The sequence below is a fragment of the Bos mutus genome, chromosome 28 (genome assembly GCF_027580195.1).
Source record: "Bos mutus isolate GX-2022 chromosome 28, NWIPB_WYAK_1.1, whole genome shotgun sequence".
Classification (NCBI taxonomy): domain Eukaryota; kingdom Metazoa; phylum Chordata; class Mammalia; order Artiodactyla; family Bovidae; genus Bos; species Bos mutus.
In genome coordinates this window covers 15,255,000-15,275,653 of record NC_091644.1, presented here as the reverse complement: position 1 = coordinate 15,275,653, position 20,654 = coordinate 15,255,000, and the positions used below count along the sequence as shown (strand labels likewise).

The 20,654-nt window shown below is 36.0% G+C and overlaps 1 protein-coding gene across 4 annotated transcripts in view; it reads left to right on the top strand.

Annotated features, from left to right (window-relative positions):
* Positions 1–20,654, top strand: part of ADK (adenosine kinase) — a 549,091-nt gene that overhangs the window by 365,333 nt on the left and 163,104 nt on the right. For all 4 annotated transcript variants that reach the window (XM_070364706.1, XM_070364703.1, XM_070364705.1 and 1 more), the window contains one exon: positions 16,717–16,887. In XM_070364706.1, the coding sequence (XP_070220807.1) occupies positions 16,717–16,887 (171 nt within the window). The remainder of the gene's footprint in view (positions 1–16,716; positions 16,888–20,654) is intronic.

Sequence of the window (20,654 nt, the reverse complement as noted above, 5' to 3'; positions counted from 1 at the left end):
TTAAATACTTTCATATTTAGGATGGAGGTCATCTTTCTGACAGTGGTTTTATGTTGACCTTAGTCCCAGTTACCAGCTTTCTTGTTAGCCAATATTTTTTGTCAAACTACCTTTGCTCTCCACAAGGCCTCATGGTAGAATGGAGGTGGGCATGAATATAAGAAAATCTTGCAGTGGTATATGGTGATCCTTCTTTTATTTGCAGTTATTTTCTACTTTAGGCATTGTTTTTCTCATCTTATGCTAAGGACATGTTGTTTGGGTAGATTTATTTTTCTATGCTGGCACTGTAATATTTCAGAGGGAGACAAGACTTACATGGAAACTACTGCTTCAACTACCTGGCATTTCTCAAATTAATTTGTTTTAATTTTATATACCATCTCTTCTTCCCTGCTTGTCTTCACGTGAAGTTCTAGACTCCTTCATTCAAAAAGGATTTAAAATATTTTTATCTCTGTATGTGAAGTCTTCTAGGGATGCAGTAATGAACAGAGCAGATGTTATTGCTCTCATATATATATCATTCCAGTAGAAGAAAGAAAGAAAGTAAAGACGTATATAATATAATGTTACATAGTGATGGATAGTATGTTTAAAAATAAATGCATTAAGCCAGGCAGAAATGACAAGGCTGAGGAGTTTGTAATACTTTGTACAATAGTTGATGAAGACCTCTGAAGAAATGTTATTTGAGCAAATTATGTTATAGAACAGTAATGTACATCTCCTTATATTAGCATTTACTTCATATAAATCCTAAAGATTGCTGTTGTTCAGTTGCTCAGCCGTGTCTGACTCTGCGACCCCATGGACTGCAGCACACCAGGCTTCCCTGTCCTTCACCCTGTCCCGGAGCTCAAACTCATGTCCACTGAGTCAGTGATGCATCCAACAATCTCATTCTCTGTCATCCCCTTCTCCTCCTGTCTTCAGTCTTTCCCAGCATCAGGGTCTTTTCTAATGAGTTGACACTTTGTATCAGGTGGCCAAAGTATTGGAGCTTCAACTTCAGCATCAGGCTTTCCAATGAATATTCAGGGTTGATCTCCTTTACAATTGACTGGTTTGATCTCCTTGTAGTCCCAGGGGCTAAAGAATCTTGTCTAACACAGTTCAAAAGCATCAGTTCTTCAACACTCAGCTTTCTTTATGGTCCAACTCTCACATCCGTACATGACTAATGGAAAAACCATAGCTTTGACTGTACAGACCTTTGTTGGCAAAGTAATGGCTCTGCTTTTTAATATGCTTTCTAGGTTTGTCATAGTTTTTCTTCTGAGGAGGAAGCATCTTTTAATTTCATGGCTGCAGTCACCATCTGCAGTGATGTTGGAGCCCAAGAAAATAAAGTCTGTCACTGTTTCCATTGATTCCCCATCTATTTGCCATGAAAGTATGGGACCCGATGCCATGATCTTCATTTTTTAAATGTTGAGTTTTAAACCAGCTTTTTCACTCTCCTCTTTCACTTCATCAAAATGCTCTTTAGTTCCTCTTTGCTTTCTTCTGTAAAGGTTGTATCATCTACATAGCTGAGGTTACTGGTATTTCTCCTGGCAATCTTGATTCCAGCTTGTGCTTTATCCAGCCCAGTATTTTTCATGATGTACTCTGCATATAAATTGAATAAACAGGGTGACAATATACAGCCTTGACGTACACCTTTCCCAATTTGGGACCAGTCCGTTGTTCCACATCTGGTTCTGTTGCTTCTTGACCTGCATACCGATTTCTCAGGAAGCACGTAAGGTGGTCTGGTATTCCCATCTCTTTAAAGAGTTGTCCACAGTTTGTTGTCATCCACACAGTCAAAAGCTTTAGCGTAGTCAATGAAGCAGAAGTAGATGTTTTTCTGGAACTCTCTTGCTTTTTCTATGATCCAGCAGATGTTAAATCAAAAAAATGTCTAAAGTTTGTAAAGATCTTACTAGACCCATTCCCATAATTTACATTTTATTTTTTTATTTTTTTCATAATTTACATTTTAAAATAACAGGATTAGCCAGAAGGTTTTTAGAAAGGAGAAACTGTCTTCAAGCAGGATACATTGTTGTTATATAATCCTTAGTACAGATTTTAAACTGAGTTGTTTGTTGTCTAATCATCAGTTCCAGGCTTAAAGAAAAAACTGTTTTATGTGACTTAAGACCAAGGAATGTAGAGGGAAAAAAAAAAAAAACCCAAGTTTGTTCTTTCCTCCTCCTTGAGAACCCCAGACCCCTATCTCCGCTTCAAGAGCCCCAGACCTCTTTCTCCTCAGGGATCCCCAGACTTCTTATCAACCTGCCTAGGAATTGACTCTCTCAGTTCTTATACGAAAGTAGCATTTTTCATCTCTTCAAGAATGAAAGCCAGGTAAGCGAGTGTCTTACTTTTAGCTTTGGCTCTCAAGAAACTTAGAACCCAGTTCAGAGCCAATTCAAGCCAATTCAAGACTCCTGTGCCATGTATTTCTTTTTCCCTCAATCTTAACCTGTTTTAAGTGATATTTTCCCTCACCCTTTTTCTCAAAGTTGCTTCATTAATTATGGAGTGTGACTGTGGAGCATATAAACAAGTAAGCAGATGTACGAGTCAGTAGACTGGAGTGCAAGCACCTCCTCACTTGATTATTTGTATGACCTTAGGGAAGTAGAGCAACCTCTCTGGACTGTAGTTTCCACATCTGCAGAATGGGTTTATAGATCAAATCTTTCTAACTATAGAACCGTATTTCCATGGGAAATTACTCAGATGTAATTTGAGTTCAGCCCAGTGCCATAGCTGCAGCCCAGTGTGTGTTCAGCCCTATGCCACAGCTGCAGGGAAGCTAATTATGATATCTTCTTAATCTAGATATAATAGTCAGTTACCTCTTGGAACAAAAAAGCATAACTTTATTTCACTACGGCCAAGTTTTATATTTTGCTGCAATCTCCCTTTCTCCAATCTTCATAAAGATTTTGAGTTTCTCTGTGATGGAGTAGAAGTCTTAAGAACAATGAGTAGGTATTTCATTATTCCAGAGCGGTGGTTTTTGTATTTTAACATGCACCAAAGTCACAAGGGGCCTTGTGAAAACACAGTTTGCTGCATCCATCCCATGGTTTCTCTTTCGATAGGTCTAGGTTAGGACTCAGAATTTGCATTTTTTAGGAAGTTCCAGCTGTTAATGAAGCTGCTGATTCAGGAATTGCACTTTGAGAATTACTGTCCTATGTCTGTTAAAAATGCATTTTAGTCAGTTTTCTTATTTTAAAAATTATGTCAGATCGTGTAACTTGATAACAGCCAAGACAAGTAATGTATAATATAATATGTAAAATAATATTTAAATAATATACAAAGCTTCTGATGTGATGAAGCTGTCATATCTAGCAACATGGGCTTTCCACACCTTTCTGATGACTTGTACTACTGTTATGAGTGGATAGATACCAATCCAGCAGCAATCTGAGTTGGCTTCAGCTATAAAGCAATTATTCAAGTCTAAAAGTGGTCTTCTCCTATTGACGTACTGGAGACACCTAAGCAGAAAATGTCAGGGTCAATATAAGTGCATTTACTGACAGTTTAGCTCTTTGCCATGTCACAGAAGATGGGTTGAAATTTGGCTTTTATCAAAAATAGAAACACCGACCACTTAGAATGATAAAGCAATAGCTTTCAGCTTAGTCATTTTCCATTTATAAAGCACTTTTATAGAAATAAGCAAGCGGTTGTTTATTTTCACGTAGTTTCATCTTCATCATTTCTAAACTCAGATTTACAACAACTGTGTCCAGAAGTAATGGGGAGAAATCACTAGTTTGCATTGCATTAAAGTAACAACAGAGGATCACTTCAAGACAAAATATAACCAAAAGGAACGATCGTCTCACCATAGGTTCTTACAGATCACTTGTGTTCTCTAGTATTTGTGTTTCAGAGCCTGATCTATGTGTTTCGTAAAATTTAATCTTAGATAGAATTTTTAATTTTTCATTAAACCCTCAATTAATTAGTTACATGAATCAGCAGTTATAATAAGTTACATTTCTAGCTCACTGAGACCTATCAGTTTCTGGATGAAAGGGACTCCTTCAGACTATCCCTTCAAATGTTTTTTAAAACACACTTTTCATATGTACATGTTTTTTATGTTATTTAATGCTTCCAAAGGTATTTTAAAATCAGGTATGAAAACAAGAAAAATGTCTATAAATATATAAACACAATGTATTATATCCATGCAATATGGTATTATTTGGCAATAAAAGGAATCAGTGTACTAAATTCATTCTATACTATGAGTAAACTTCCTATATGTTATGCTAAGTAAAAGAAGCTGGGCATAAAAGATCACATAATGTATGATTCCATTTTTTGAAATATCCAGAATAGGTAAATTCAGAAAAACAGAAAATAGATTGGTAGTTTTCTGGAGCTAGGGGCTGTGAAGAGCTGACTCACTGGAAAAGATCCTAAAACTGGGAAAGATTGAAGACAGGAGGAGAAGGGGATGACAGAGGATGAGATTGTTGGATGGCATTACCAGCTCGATGGACATGAGTTTCAATAAGCTCTAGGAGTTGGTGATGGACAGGGAAGCCTGGTGTGCTACAGGCCATGGGGTCGCATAGAGTTGGACACGACTGAGCTGAACTGAACTGAGGGGCAATGTAGGGTTACTTCTTAACGGGTATGGGATTTCTTTTTGGAAGTGATGAAAATGTTTTGAAACTATATATAGGTGATGGTTGTACAACACTATGAACATACCAGATGACATTAAATTGGTCACCTTAAAATGGTTAGTTTTATTTTATGTAAATTTCACCTCAATTAGGAAAAAAATGGGGTAACTTGAAACCTAACTGAATTCCAGAATTTTTGACATGGACGGGCTTCTCAAGATCATCTACCCATTCTCCTGTCATGAAGAAACTGAAGTTCATTAGGACTCTCACTCAAATATTTACATGTAGCTTGTCCAAAACATAGACCAGAGTTTGAAATGTCTGAATTTCTAGTCCAGCCACTTTTTTAAAAGTGGGACTTGCTGCTTTATTATCTTTTATCAGGTTAAATATTTTAGGTGAAATACTACTCCACTTGTTACTTACGCATTAAAATAACAACAAAGAAACATAGCTTCATAGCAGGTGTTTGTTTTAGTAATTTCCCAAAAAGCAGACCAGAGCTTGAGTTAAAAGAGGGTTATTTTCTGCAGTACCTAAAAGAAGGCACCCTGTATTTTAATGCTAGTCCACAGTTGCCTGGTTTGTGAACCCTATGGTTCTATCACTATTATGATTCATTTTTAAAAATTCAAAACTATTAAATTTTTGTTAGCTTTTTACCACTGACAATTTTAATTTTTCCAACACAGAAGAATATTCACGGTATAAAAACTAAATGTTCCTGCCTACCTTATGGTGGCCAAAGGCTCTGTTTACAGCCATTATCCTCAGAGGCACCTAGGGAGAAATACTGAGTGGGACTAAAGGGTATAGACAGAGCAGCAACTGCTAACACAACATAACTTATGTCCTTTAAAACTGAGTTTTATACTCATATGTAGGTAGGTAACTAGCCTTGATTTAGTGCTTACCTCAGAAAATAGTTATATGTTCTTATTTCAGGGGAAGACACCAGAAAATACAGAGTTTACCCTTGATCAGTGTGGGAATGTAATGGTGCCATCATCCCATGTAGTCAAAAACCCCCATCAGTTCAGTTCAGTTGCTCAGTCGTGTCCAACTCTTGGCAACCCCATGAATCACAGCACGCCAGGCTTCCCTGTCCATCACCAACTCCCGGAGTTGGACGTGGACCCAAACCCACGTCCATCGAGTCGGTGATGCCATCCAACCATCTCATCCTCTGGCATCCCTGTCTCCTCCTGCCCTCAATCTTTCCCAGCATCAGGGTCTTTTCAAAAGAGTCAGCTCTTTGCATCAGGTGGCCAAAATATTGGAGTTTCAGCTTCAACATCAGTCCTTCCAATGAACATCCAGGACTGATCTCTTTTAGGATGGACTGGTTGGATCTCCTTGCAGTCCAAGGGACACTCGAGTCTTCTCCAACACCACAGTTCAAAAGCATCAATTCTTCAGCGCTCAGCCTTCTTCACAGTCCAACTCTCACATCCATACATGACCACAGGAAAAACCATAGCCTTGACTAGACGGACCTTTGTTGGCAAAGTCATGTCTCTGCTTTTGAATATGCTATCTAGGTTGGTCATAACTTTCCTTCTAAGGAGTAAGCGTCTTTTAATTTCATGGCTGCAGTCACCATCTGTAGTGATTTTGGAGCCCAGAAAAATAAAGTCTGACACTGTTTCCACTGTTTCCCCATCTATTTTCCAAGAAGTAATGGGACCGGATGCCATGATCTTCGTTTTCTGAATGTTGAGCTTTAAGCCAACTTTTTCACTCTCCACTTTCACTTTCATCAAGAGGCTTTTGAGTTCCTCTTCACTTTCTGCCATAAGGGTGGTGTCATCTGCATATCTGAGGTTATTGATATTTCTCCCAGCAATCTTGATTCCAGCTTGTGTTTCTTCCAGTAATAAAAAGTACTTTTAACCTTAACTTTACAATCAGGTTAGGTAAGACAAATATAAATTGCTTAAATTATTAAGTAAAATAAATAGTCTTGGTTATTTATTTTATAGTATATATTATGGAGGTTCAAAGAAGAAAGAGTATATCTGTTGGTAGGAATGCAGTATGACTTTGTGGGATGAATGTTCAATTTAAAATGGACCTTGATGGAGGGGTAAAAGTCCAACAGGTAGAGGGGGTGGATATTTTAAACAAACAAAACCATAATGACTAAGAAGATTTATTTTGGGGGAAGCAATTCATTCTATATGAGTGAAGGAAGGACATACCTTGTAGAGTAGTAAAGGTTACAGCTGATATACTCTGCAAGTTGGAATATTATTGTGGAGAGCTTTGAATGCTGGGGTGTGAGACATTTGGATTTAATTTGCTAGTAAAAGAAGACTGATTGGGGTGATTAATCTGTCAGCAGGATATAGGATGATTAAATCAAGGAGAGATAGGAGGCAAGGAGCTTTTGGAAAGGGAATGATGGATTTTGTTTTATGTATTTGTATTTCAAAGGAAATACCGAGCTCTATATTCAAGTTTAAAAGCATATTTTTGAGCAGCATTATAACTAAGAGCTATAAAATAGAACTCAATATTAATAGAAAAACAAAACTTTGTAACGCTCTTGATATTACTGCAGAAATAATATTAATAAAATGTTAATATGTGTGGAGTGCATGCTTCAAGCCAGGCATTATATGAAGCATTCATTTAATTTTCACAACAACCTTAATAGGCATTAGTATTCCCATTTTATAGATAAAAACCTAGGGAAGTTACATAGCTCAGGTTACATAAGAAGTACTAAGACTGTTTTTAAATTAAGTATCAGTTCAGTTCAGTTCAATCGCTCAGTCATGTCCGACTCTTTGCAGCCCCATGAATCGCAGCATGCCAGGCCTCCCTGTCCATCACCAACTCCCAGAGTTCACTCAGACTCACGTCCATCGAGTCAATGATGCCATCCAGCCATCTCATCCTCTGTCGTCCCCTTCTCCTCCTGCCCCCAATCCCTCCCAGCATCAGAGTCTTTTCCAATGAGTCAACTCTTTGCATGGGGTGGCCAGAGTATTGGAGTTTCAGCTTCAGCCTCAGTCCTTCCAATGAACACACAGGACTGATCTCCTTTAAGATGGAGTGGTAGGATCTCCTTGCAGTCCAAGGGACACTCGAGTCTTCTCCAACACCAGAGTTCAAAAGCATCAATTCTTCGGTGCTCAGCTTTCTTCACAGTCCAACACTCACATCCATACAAGGCCACTGAAAAACCATAGCCTTGACTAGATGGACCCTTGTTGGCAAAGTCATGTCTCTGCTTTTTAATATGCTATCTAGGTTGGTCATGACTTTCCTTCCAAGGAGTAAGCGTCTTTTGATTTCATGGCTGCAGTCACCATCTGCAGTGATTTTGGAGCCCAGAAAAATAAAGTCTGACACTGTTTCCCGTTTCCCCATCTATTTGCCATGAAGTGATGGGACCAGATGCCATGATCTTCATTTTCTGAATGTTGAGCTTTAAGCCAACTTTTTCACTGTCCTCTTTCACTTTCGTCAAAAGGCTCTTTAGTTCTTCTTCATTTTCTGCCATAAGGGTGGTATCATCTGCATATCTGAAGTTATTGATATTTCTCCCGGCAGTCTTGATTCCAGCTTGTGCTTCTTCCAGTCTAGCGTTTCTCATGATGTACTCTGCATATAAGTTAAATAAACAGGGTGACGATATACAGCCTTGACGTACTCCTTTTCCTATTTGGAACCAGTCTATTGTTCCATGTCCAGTTCTAACTGTTGCTTCCTGACCTGCATACAGGTTTCTCAAGAAGCAGGTCAGGTGGTCTGGTATGCCCATCTCTTTCAGAATTTTCCTCAGTTTATTGTGATCCACACAGTCAAAGGCTTTGGCATAGTCAATAAAGGAGAAATAGATGTTTTTCTGGAACTCTCTTGCTTTTTCCATGATCCAGCGGATGTTGGCAGTTTGATCTCTCATTCCTCTGCCTTTTCTAAAACCAGCTTGAACATCTGGAAGTTCACGGTTCACGTACTGTAGAAGCCTGGCTTGGAGCATTTTGAGCATTACTTTGCTAGAGTGTGAGATGAGTGCAATTGTGCTGTATTTTGAGCATTCTTTGGCATTGCCTTTCTTTGGGATTGGAATGAAAACTGACCTTTTCCAGTCCTGTGGCCACTGCCGAGTTTTCCAAATTTGCTGGCATATTGAGTGCAGCACTTTCACAACATCATCTTTCAGGATTTGAAATAGCTCAACTGGAATTCCATCACCTCCACTAGCTTTGTTTGTAGTGATGCTTTCTAAGGCCCACTTGACTTCACATTCCAGGATGTCTGACTCTAGGTGAGTGATCACAGCATCATGATTATCTTGGTCATGAAGATCTTTTTTGTACAGTTCTGTGTATTCTTGCCACCTCTTCTTAATATCTTCTGCTTCTGTTAAGTTCATACCATTTCTGTCCTTTATTGAGCCCATATTTGCATGAAGTGTTCCCTTGGTATCTCTAGTTTTCTTAAGAGATCTCTAGTCTTTCCCATTCTGTTGTTTTCCTCTATTTATTTGCATGATAGCTGAGGAAGGCTTTCTTATCTCTCCTTGCTATTCTTTGGAACTCTGCATTCGGATGTTTATATCTTTCCTTTTCTCTTTGCTTTTTGCTTCTCTTCTTTTCACAACTATTTGTAAGCCCTCCCCAGACAGCCATTTTGCTTTTTTGCATTTATTTTCCATAGGGATGGTCTTGATCCCTGTCTCCTGTACAATGTCATGAACCTTTGTCCCTAGTTCATCAGGCACTCTGTCTATCACATTAGTCCCTTAAATCTGTTTCTCGCTTCCACTGTATAATCATAAGGGATTTGATTTAAGTCATACCTGAATACTAGTTCATTTAACCTCTGGCTCTGAGCATTGAGTGAATCCATCTCAGATTTTGACAAATTATTATTATTTTTCTTAAGTATGTCTTCTTTTTTGTTAGTTTATTTTTCCCTATCATTCCTGATCTCTCCTAATTCTTCTTCACTCTATGGATACTCCAATGTGTTTGATATGTGTCTTGCATGCTTGAAAAATGAATCATCATGTTTTACGTGTGTGCACGTGTGTGTTTATTGTACACAATATATAAAAGGATGAACTATACACAATCTGATGCATATGTTTCTAGTATATTACTTTATATCTTTGTATAATAGTATGTATTCACCATATTTTCTGTGTCTTTTTCCCTAGAAAGGGACTTTCAGAATGCTTCACATTTCCTTTTACTTTCAGCAAAGCTGTGTTAAATATCCTTGCATGTATCTCCCTGAAATCCATGTTCTTTCTACTATTGCTTCCTCCTATTACATGCTTTTGGAGGTGTTTATTTCGTATGGAAGAAAACCTGACATCTTTTCACCTGTTCATGTTTTTTTAATCCTGAAAAAGATTAATGTATTTGTGGGATGAGTGATTTTATTTATGCTTCCCAAAGGAGCCAAAAGGCGGGAAGAACTAGGTGAATTATCCTGTTCCATTGTTGGGTTACATTTAGTCAATGGTAAAATAAGCGTTACAGCATCACTAGTATATTTTTTCTGACTTTCTTCTTTTAGTGATTCTTTTCCTGTTGTTGCTATAAGTAGTGCATATCATAGCATTGTAATTGTAAACAATTTATACATTATCCTAATGTTGGTCGAAGTCAGTATTTTTCTTACAATCATATAGCAACTATGCTTTGTAATAATTCATACTTGATCCTACAAGGAAATACATTTTATACTCCAAGAGGTTTGCAGAACACATAGGACCCATTAAAAGGAAGAAAACACGCTGTATGATTTTTGTATTTTTTTTTTTTTGGCTTCTTATTTATTCATTCTCTCAACTAGTCTTGACTAGTGTTACTATGGCACTTTCGTTATGGTGTGGAAAACAGACTAATTATGTTCTTTAAAACAGACAACAGTCGTACATCTTGAGATACAGCATCTGGTACTCTCAGCCATCCCTCATCAGTGCTAGTCTGCATTTGGTAGGGCTTCTAGTTGTCCAAATATTTTTATGTTATGGTATATTCTTATTTTTTAAAATATTTATTTATTTATTTTTGGCTGCGCTGGGTCTTCATTGGTACGTGAAGACGTTCATTGCGTTGAGGGGGAGCTATTCTAGTTGCTGTGAGCAGGCTTGTTACTGCAGTGGCTTTTCTTGGTGTGGAGCACAGGCCTGGGGCGGGGGCCCGGCGGGGGCAGGTGCAGTTTCAGTAGCTGTGGCTTCTGACTGCGCAGGTTCAGTCATTGTGGCTCAGGGGCTTAGCTCTTCCATGGCTTGTGGATCTTCCTGGACCAGAAATCAAACCTTTGTCCCCTGCATTGTCAGGCAGATTGTTAACCACTGGACCACCAGGGAGGTCCCTCTTTTAAAGAGAATGATCAAACCACTTCACCAAAATTTCAAAAATAAAAACATGAAAAGCACCCATAATTTTTCTACTGAAATTTGACCATATCTGCTTTTGGAGTATTCCCTAGTAGATTCTTTTCCTATTGATATAATATAGTTTATAACCATATTTTGCATATACTGCTTGTATAGCTTCTGTTTCATTTAACACTTGTGTGGCATAAACATTTTCCACTTTGCCGCTTTGCTTCATAATTTCCCTTTTAATATCTTCAAAGTATTCTCTAGAATAGCATTATCTAGTGGAAATACAATAAAACCCACATAATTTAAAATTTTCTAGTAGAGACCTTGAAAATGTAAAAAGAAACAAGTAAATTAATGTTAACAATATATTTAACTTCAAATATCTAAAATAATTATCATTTCAACACATATTCATATAAAATTATTAATTATATTTTTAATCTTTTTTTCTTTGAAATTGGTATCTGTTTTACATTTGTAACACAGCACAGTCACTAAATTGTCAATGGTCAAAATGAAATGTAACCGTACCAAAACAATAAAAATGTGTTTAATAGAAGAATATTTTTCCTTCCTTCCATTTTGAAATTTCAAAAAAATTAAATCAGAAATTCAGTTCCACAGTCACACTAACCACATTTCATATGCTCATTATCGACATGTGGCTTCTTATATTTAAATTAAAATTAAATAAAATTTGAAATTCAATTCTTCAGTTGCACTAGCCACATTTTAAGTGATCCATAGCCAAATTTAGAATGGGTGTATATGCCAATTCTTACTTGACTACTTATTCCTCTATTACTGAATATTTATGTTTAAGTCACATGTATAGTATACTGATGTGTTCCTAAATGAATATTTTCCATATTTTGAATTATTTACTTGAGGTAGACTCTTAGAATTATTGCATCAAAGAATATGAATTTTATATTTCGTAATATTTTCAGTTTATTTTCTTGGAAAAGTGTCAGTTGCACTCCCATCAGCAGGAATAATATAGTGATTTTTAGCAACCTTTCCTCATCATTAAGTTACTACAATGATTTTATATTCTATGTATTTTGTTGATTGAACTATAGTTGATTTACAATATTACATTAGTTTCAGATGTACAACATACTGATTCTATTTTTTAATAGATTTATATTTCATTTAAATTATTAGAAAATGATGGCTCATTTTCCTGTCATGTACAGTGCATATATTTACAGCCTATTTATTTTATACGTAATAGGTTATATCTCTTAATCCCATATTGCCATCTTGCCCTGCCCCACTTCTGGTAACCACAGTTGTCTTTTTATATCTATGATTATTACATTCATATGTGATAATAAAAAGTATCTGTCTTTCTCTGTCTGACCTATTTCATGAAGTATAATACACTCTAGGTCTGTCCACATGGTTGCAAGTGGCAGAATTTCATTCCTGTTTATGGCTGAGTAATCTTTATCCATTCATCTTTTGATGGACATTTAGTTGCTTTTAGCTGCTTTGAACTTTGGAGTGTTTTTATTGTTTTGAATTAGTGTTTTTGGTTTCTTTGAATATATATTTAGCACTGGAATGGCAGGATCATATGGTAGTTCTATTTTTAATTTTTTGAGGAACCTCTATACTGTTTTATGTAGTGCCAGTACTAATTTCCATTCCCACCAACAATGTTCAATTGTTCTTTTACTCCATATTTTTGCAAATATCTATTATTTATAGACCTTTTGATGACAGCCCTTTTGACAGATGTGACATGATATCTCACTGTGGCTCTGATTTGCATTTCTCTAATGATTAAGAATCTTTTCATGTGCCTATTGGTCATCTGTATATCTTCTTTAGAAATGTCTACTCAGATCTTCTGCCCATTTTTAAAATTGGATTGCTTATATTTTTGATATTGAGGTATATAGGCTATTTATATAGCATTTCAGATATTAACCCTTTATTGGTCAATTATTTACAAACTTCTCTCATTCCGTAGATTGTGTTTTTATTTTGTTGATGGTTTCCTTTGCAGTACAAAAGATTTTAAGTTTAATTAAATTCCATTTGTTTAGTTTTGCTTTTATTTCCTTTGCTTTAGGAGACAGATTCCCCCCAAATTGCAATAATATCTGTCAAAGAGTATTTCACCTCTGTTGTTCTCTAGGAGTTTTATGGCATCCAGTCTTACATTTAGGTTTTAGGTCTTTAATACATTCCTAGTTTATTTTTGTATATGATGTTTGAGTATGTACTAATTTCTTTCTTCTACACGTAGCTGTCCAGTTTTGTCAGCACCAGTCATTGAAAAGACTGTCTTTTCTCCGTTGTTTATCCTTGCCTCCTTTCTCATAGATTAATTAAACGTAATGCATGAGTTTCTTTTGGGCCCTCTATTCCTTTCTGTTGATCTATGTTTCTCTTTCTGTGCCAGTACTATACAGTTTTGATGACTGTAGCTTTGTCGTATAGTCTGAAGTCGGGGAACAAGATTCTTCCAGCTCTCTTCTTCTTTCTCAAGATTGCTTTGCCAATTTGGGATCTTTTATAATTCCGTATAAATTTTAGGATTATTTGTTCTTGCTCTGTAGAAGATGCTTTGAGTTGTCTGATGGAGATTACAATGAATCTATAGATTGGTTTTAGTGATATGGACATTTTAATCTTTTTAATTCTTCTATTCCATGAACATGGAATATCTTTCCTTTATTGTATGTGTATTATCTTTCATTTTCCTTCATCAGTGATTTATAGTTTTCAGAGTATAGCTCTTTCACCTCCTTGGTTAAGTTTAGTTGTGGGTATATTATTTTTGATGTGATTTTAAATGAGCAGTTTATTTTCTTTTAGTATTTTAAACACTTCAGTTCCTTACACTCCCCCATATTTAAGCTACCCTGAGAAATCCTCAGAGTGGCTGACTGACAAATCTGCATACTTGGGATTTCCAAATTTTATATCTGCCTCTGATTAAAAAAAAAAGGTTCTTTGGCTCTGCCTTGGGCCTTCCCCATTCCTTTTCCTCCTGCCTTTTTGTTCTGCTTCAGTTTTCATTTTAATGGATAAAATTGTCTCACTTCACCCTCAGTTCTGATTAATATTAGCCAGTCTCTAAGAGTTAGGATCTGCTTTGCTTTTCATTGTTCTTATGGCCAAAGAGTAGCAGGGCTAACTGTTGTGCTGACTGAAATTCCTAATTAGGATATTACAAGAGTTTTGTTGATTCTATAGAGTGTTTTTCTAAACTATAGCTCTCTAAATTATTGGTCTGTTTTTATTACAGACCTGTTACTTGAAAAAAAAATTTATACTGGCACTGTTTTTATTTTTGGTGATACTATACTCTGAAACATGTGGCTTAGCAATGGATATAAATCAAGAAAGAAAAATTATGGTTGGCATCAGTTTTAGGTCTTTGCACTCTAACAGAGCACAAATCCATAATTGCTCAAATACTAAATATTTACTTAAAGAGAAACAAGAAACAATTCAAAAAATGGAATTAATTTAAATTGTGAATTTGCCTCAATTAAAAACTGACCTTTTTTTGTATATTCTTTGTAAAATTGACAAAATGGAAATTCTGCTGTCCACATCACATGCTCTTATGTTGCATTTTAAAGTTAACACATACACAACATACACACATTTGGAATGAGGCCAAATTTAAACTCCAGGGGCATACTGTTCTGTACCTTAAATTACAATCAGATGTATTTTAGCACAGATCAAATTTTCAGTCTGAAGTTGGTGAGAAGCCTAATTATTTGACCAGGTTACTATTTATGTAGACCATTCTATGGCTGTCTGTGGTTAATCCACAGCTGGCAGAGTGCTAACTCTGGGAGGTTTTTATTTCATGCTGAAACAGTTTGGGGAGAATTAGGAGGAGGGGAGAGTTTTAAACTCTCCTCATTAAATGAAAGACTAAAGAGCAAATACATCCATATTACTATGGAGACAAGATGCAATATACACTGCTCATCTTAATTCTCCAAGTGACAAAAATAGCAAAGCAGCTTGAATGCTCATAGTTTGCAAGTGACATGGTATTTGGTTAAAAAATGAAGATGAAAAGATTAAATGATATTACCTAATAATAAATGATGTTACCTTTCTAAAGAGTTGAATATTGGTAAAGAATTAATGGATTAGAATTTTAAATGATGAGAAAATTTTATGTTATTTTGATTGGAGAACATATTTCTTATAATTTTATTAGCAATACTTTAGTAAGAGATAATTATAAAGTTCTTTCTAAATACTTCAAGATTTTTAAGGGAGAGATACCCTTCAAAAATATACCCCAGTACACATGACTTCTGCCAGAAAGTTGATTTTTTAATGTTCAAAATCTTATTTTCTCTTTAAACTTTTTGAGTTTGCAAGAGGGATGTCGTTAGTCTCTCATTATAAGTGAGCATTTCAATAGCTCTTTTGTAACTTAAGGTAACTCTTCTTCTCTAATGAAATGGCACATATTAAGCATACACTACTCATATGATAAACTTTTCTCTGATCAAATGCTATAGTTTCCTGCTTTGCATTTTATAATTGCATTTTTAAGGTTTACATTGTAGAGGCTGTGCTTCCCTTGTGGCTCAGATGGTAAAAAAATATCTGCCAGCAATAAGGGAGACCTGGGTTCAATCCCTGGGTTGCGAAGATCTGCTATTGAAGGGAACATCTACCCATTCCAGTAGTCTGGCCTGGAGAATTCCAGGACTGTATAGTCTGTGGAGTTGCAAATAGTCAGACATGACTGAGCAACTCTCACTTTCACTTTCACTTGTAGAGGCTTTTGTATTATGTATGTTGTTGGTGTTGTTAAGTTGCTCAGTCATGTCCAATTCTTTGTGACCCCCGTGGGCTGCAGCATGCCAGGCTCCCCTGTCCTTCACTGTCTTGTGGAGTTTGCTTAGATTAATGTCCACTGAGTTGTTAATGCTGCGTAACCATTTCATCCTCTGCCAATCCTTTCTCCTTTTGCCTTCAATCTTTCCCAGCATCAGGGTCTTTTCCAGTGAATCAGCTCTTCACGTAAGGTGGCCAAAGTATTCAAGCTTCAGCTTCAACATTAGTCCTTCCAATGAATATTCAAAATTAATTACCTTTAGGATTGACTGATTTGATCTCCTTGCATTTTATGGGACTCTCACGAGTCTTCTCCAGCACCACAATTTGAAAGCATCAATTCTTTGGCGCTCAGCCTTGTCTGTGGTCCAATTCTCAGATCTATTCATGAGTACTGAAAAAACCATAGCTTGAACTATACAGACTTTTGTTGACAAAGTGATGTCTCTTGTTTTTAATATGCTGTCCAGGTTTGTCATAACTTTCCTTCCAAGGAGCGTCTTTTAATTTCAAGGCTGCAGTCACCGTCCACAGTGATTTTGGAGCCCAGGGCAAAAAATCTGTTACTTGCTATGAAATGATGGGGCCAGATGCCATGATCTAAGTTTTTTGAATGTTGAGTTTTAAGCCAACTTTTTCACTCTCCTCTTTCACCCTCATCAAGAGGCTTTTTAATTTCCTCTTCACTTTTCTGCCATCAGAGTGATAGCATCTGCATATGTGAGGTTGTTGGTATTTCTCCTGGCAGTCTTGATTCCAGCTTGTGATTCATCTGTATTTTGTATAGATTTACTTGTATTCTCACTGAGAATGATTCTGTGGAGATAGCATTTCTAATTTCTCCTTTTTTTCTTTACCCAGGGTTTTTTCCTCACAGTTTCTCCAGAGTCGGTTTTAAAAGTGGCTCACCATGCTTCTGAAAACAACAGAATTTTCACTTTGAATCTGTCTGCACCATTTATTAGTCAGTTCTACAAGGAATCATTGATGAAAGTTATGCCTTTTGTTGACATACTTTTTGGAAACGAGATGGTGAGTAATTTTTTTAGATAAAAGTACCTTGCTTTTGGTTTCTGTTTGTGTATGTGTTTAGAAATACATAAATAAAAACTTAAATAACTGCATAAGTACACTTGAGAATTACACAGTAAAATGGCCTCAGTTTGGTCCAATATAGTTCATTATTTTCAGTATTTCCTTTAGAATATACTAATTCCTTACATAATAAACAATTAGTCTTTTAAAAAATTTGGTTGTTCAGGTTGATAATTTACACATGGTAACATTCACTCCTATGAGCTCCTATAACATTTCTGTGAGCTCTTGCAAATGTATACCTGTTATGTGACTTGTAAGCATAAGAAAGATAAAAAACATTTTCATCATCTTTGTCGGTCAAGCCTTCCCCTAATCCTTAGCCCTTAACATAAACTGTTTTCTGAACTGTAAAATAATGTTTTTGTTTGAAATTTTCATGGATTAAGATACGTGATATCTAGTTAAAATAAATGTTTTATGAAGTTAAGTACATTTTCAAGGTCTTGAGTCAGTTTAATAAATTATGACTATATGGTTGTATATTGTAATTTGTAGTTAAATGTGTTTAATCGAGATTATAATTTCTTTCATTCAAACTTTAGTGAAAAACAAAATTTTTTTCTTATTTAATATTCATACCTTCTGTCTTACCTGTAGACTATAAAAATCCATAAATACTTGTGGACTATAAAAATCCTTGAAATAGAAAAAAAGGAGACGTTTGCTATATCTTCCTTTTATGAATGTGTGAAGTTGTGTGAATTACCTCAGAAGTCCATTCTGATTCAGATTCTATGATTCTAACTTAGTTTGATTATATTCACCAATTTTATATCTAAATAAAATAACTATATTGTCTGCCTAGAATAACATAAAATTTGACCTGGAAGTAACTTGTGGGTTATTGGTGTGGAAATCATATGGTGTGGATATCTTCTAAGGGCCCTTAACCAATTGAAGGACATGCTACATTCTTAACGACCAACAAACTGACATAATGGGAAAAAATAGTGGTAAAAACCTTGATCTCCTAGGTATCTGCTAGAGGTCTCATTTGACTGAAATCTATGTTTCAGATTTTCCGTATTGTCAATGTTATTTTCTAGGTACAGGAAGCTCTTAAGAAAAGTGCTATTCTAGACTCTTTAAATAATGTTAACGAGTTGGTCATTAGTATAGCAGTCTGAGAGTGCTTGGGAGAAGTTGATACTTGAATCCAGAGTCCTTTATAGTCAGAAACAGTAGAATGGCAATACTTAGACTTTAAGAAGACAAACTTTAAAACTTTTAAAAAAGATAAATGTCATTCTAAAGAATGAGGTTTGGAAAGTAAAACTTGAGAGGGTTGAATACCAGCAAAAATTCAGTTATGACTTTAAAATCTCAAATGACCTTAATTAAAAGGAAAATAAAGAAGAGCCTTAACAAGAATAAAAAGCTTGGAGAACATACAGAAAGCTGTTTAATAAGAGCTCACATTTGTAAAACATATGTAAAAATGATGGAACGCATTTACAGAATGAAGGAGCAGTGCTGAAAGTTTGGCTGAGATATAGGAGAATAGAAAAGAATAGAGGCCTAAGAATGATTAGTTTTGCAGAAAATGCTGATAATATAAAAATGTTCTTTATTGTTTAAAAAAACTTCAAAAGTGCAATCAACAAAAAAAGTAATTGGACTTCATTAAAATTAAAAACCTTTTTGCATCAAAGGACACTATCAAGAAAGTGAAAGACAACACATGGATGGAAGAAAATAAATACATCTGATAAGGGATTAATGTATATCTCAACAACTCAAATATATCTCGACACAGGAAACAATCCAGTTTAAAAATGATCAAAGGACTTAAACATTTCTTCATAGAAGACATACAGACTGGCAATAAGCACACATGAAAAGATGCTCACCATCAATGATCACTAGAGAAATGCATATGAAACCAAAATGAGATACTACTTGGTACCCTTTTGGATGCCTATTGTCAAAAAATGGAAAATAACAAGTATTGCCAAGAATGTTGAGAAATGGAAACCCTTGTGCATGGTTGCTGGGAATGTAAATGATGCAGCTGCTGTGAAAAGCAATTCGATGCTCCTCAAAAAGTTAAACAGGGAATTATTACCATTGTTGTTGTTTAGTCACTCAGTCATGTCCAATTCTTTGTGACCTCATGGACTACAGTATGCCAGGCTTCCCTGTCCTTCACCAGCTCCTGGAGTTTGCTCAGACTCATGTCCATTGAGTCGGTGATGCCATCCAACCATCTCAACCTCGGTCATCCCCTCCTCCTGCCTTCAATCTTTCCCAGCATCAGGGTCTTTTCCAATGACTTGGCTCTTTGCATCAAGTGGCCAAAGTATTGGAGCTTCAGCTTCAGCATCAGTCCTTCTAATGAATGTTCAGGGTTGATTTCCTTTAGGATTGACTGGTTTGATCTTCTTGCTGTCCAGGGGACTCTCAAAAATCTTCTCCAGCATCATAGTTCGAAGGCATCAGTTCTTCAGCGCTCAGCCTTTTTTATTATCCAGCTATCACATCCATACATGACTACTGAAAAAACCATATCTTTGACTAGATTGACCTTTGTAGGCGAAGTAGGCAAAGCACTGTCTCTGCTTTTAATATGCTGTCTAGGTTTGTCATTGCTTTTCTTCTGGCGAGCAAATGTCTTTTCATTACATGACTGCAGTCACCATCCACAGTGATTTTGGAGCCCAAAAAAGTAGCCTGTCACTGTTTGCATTGTTTCCCTATCTATTTGCCATGAAGTGATGGGACCAGATGCCATATTCTTTGTTTTTACTATTACCATATGATCCAACAATTCCACTTATAAGTATTAAAAAAAAAAAAAAAAACTCAAAGCAGGGATTCAAATGCTTTTACACCAGTGTTTATCAGCATTGTTCACAGTAGCCACAAGTTGGAAGCAAAGCAAATGTTTTTCAGTGGTTGAATAGATAAATGTGATATATTAAATACAGTGGAATATTATTCAGTCTTTAAAAGGAATGGATTTTGGTAAAATACAGAATAAATTAAATAAAATCTTTTACCTGATACATGATAAAATCTGAATGAACCTTGAAGACACTTATGTTAAGTGAAATTAGCCCTACCTGTACAAGCAGACACATATTGGATTTTCCTATAAGAATTCCTCTGAAATGAAGTATTTAAAATAGAAAAACTCAGAGAGAGATAGCAAAACAGTGGTTACCAGGCACTGAGGGGAAAAGGGAATTAGGAGTTATTATTTAATGAGTACAAAGCTTCTGTTTGGGATGACAGAAAACTTCTGGAAATGGATAGTAGAAATGATTGCAGAACATTGTGAATATAATGTCAGTTAATTTAACACTTAAAATTGTTAAAATGGTAAAAGTTTACTACCTTATGTACATTTTATCACAGTTTTAAAAATTGATTCTACAAATCAGTAAACTTTAAAGTTTGACTAGAACTTAGTATAGCTTATTAGGGAAATTATTTTTCCTTACCTAGAAGAGGAAGTAGTCAAATTACAAGCTACTACATGGCTCAAAAAGGGCTTCCCTGGTTGCTCAGTAGTAAAGAATCTGCCTGCAATGCAGGAGATGCAGGTTTGATTCCTGGGTTGGGACTGCTACTGCTAAGTCACTTCAGTCGTGTCCGACTCTGTGCGACCCCATAGATGGTAGCCCACCAGGCTTGCCCATCCCTGGGATTCTCCAGGCAAGAACACTGGAGTGGGCTGCCATTTCCTCCTCCAATGCATG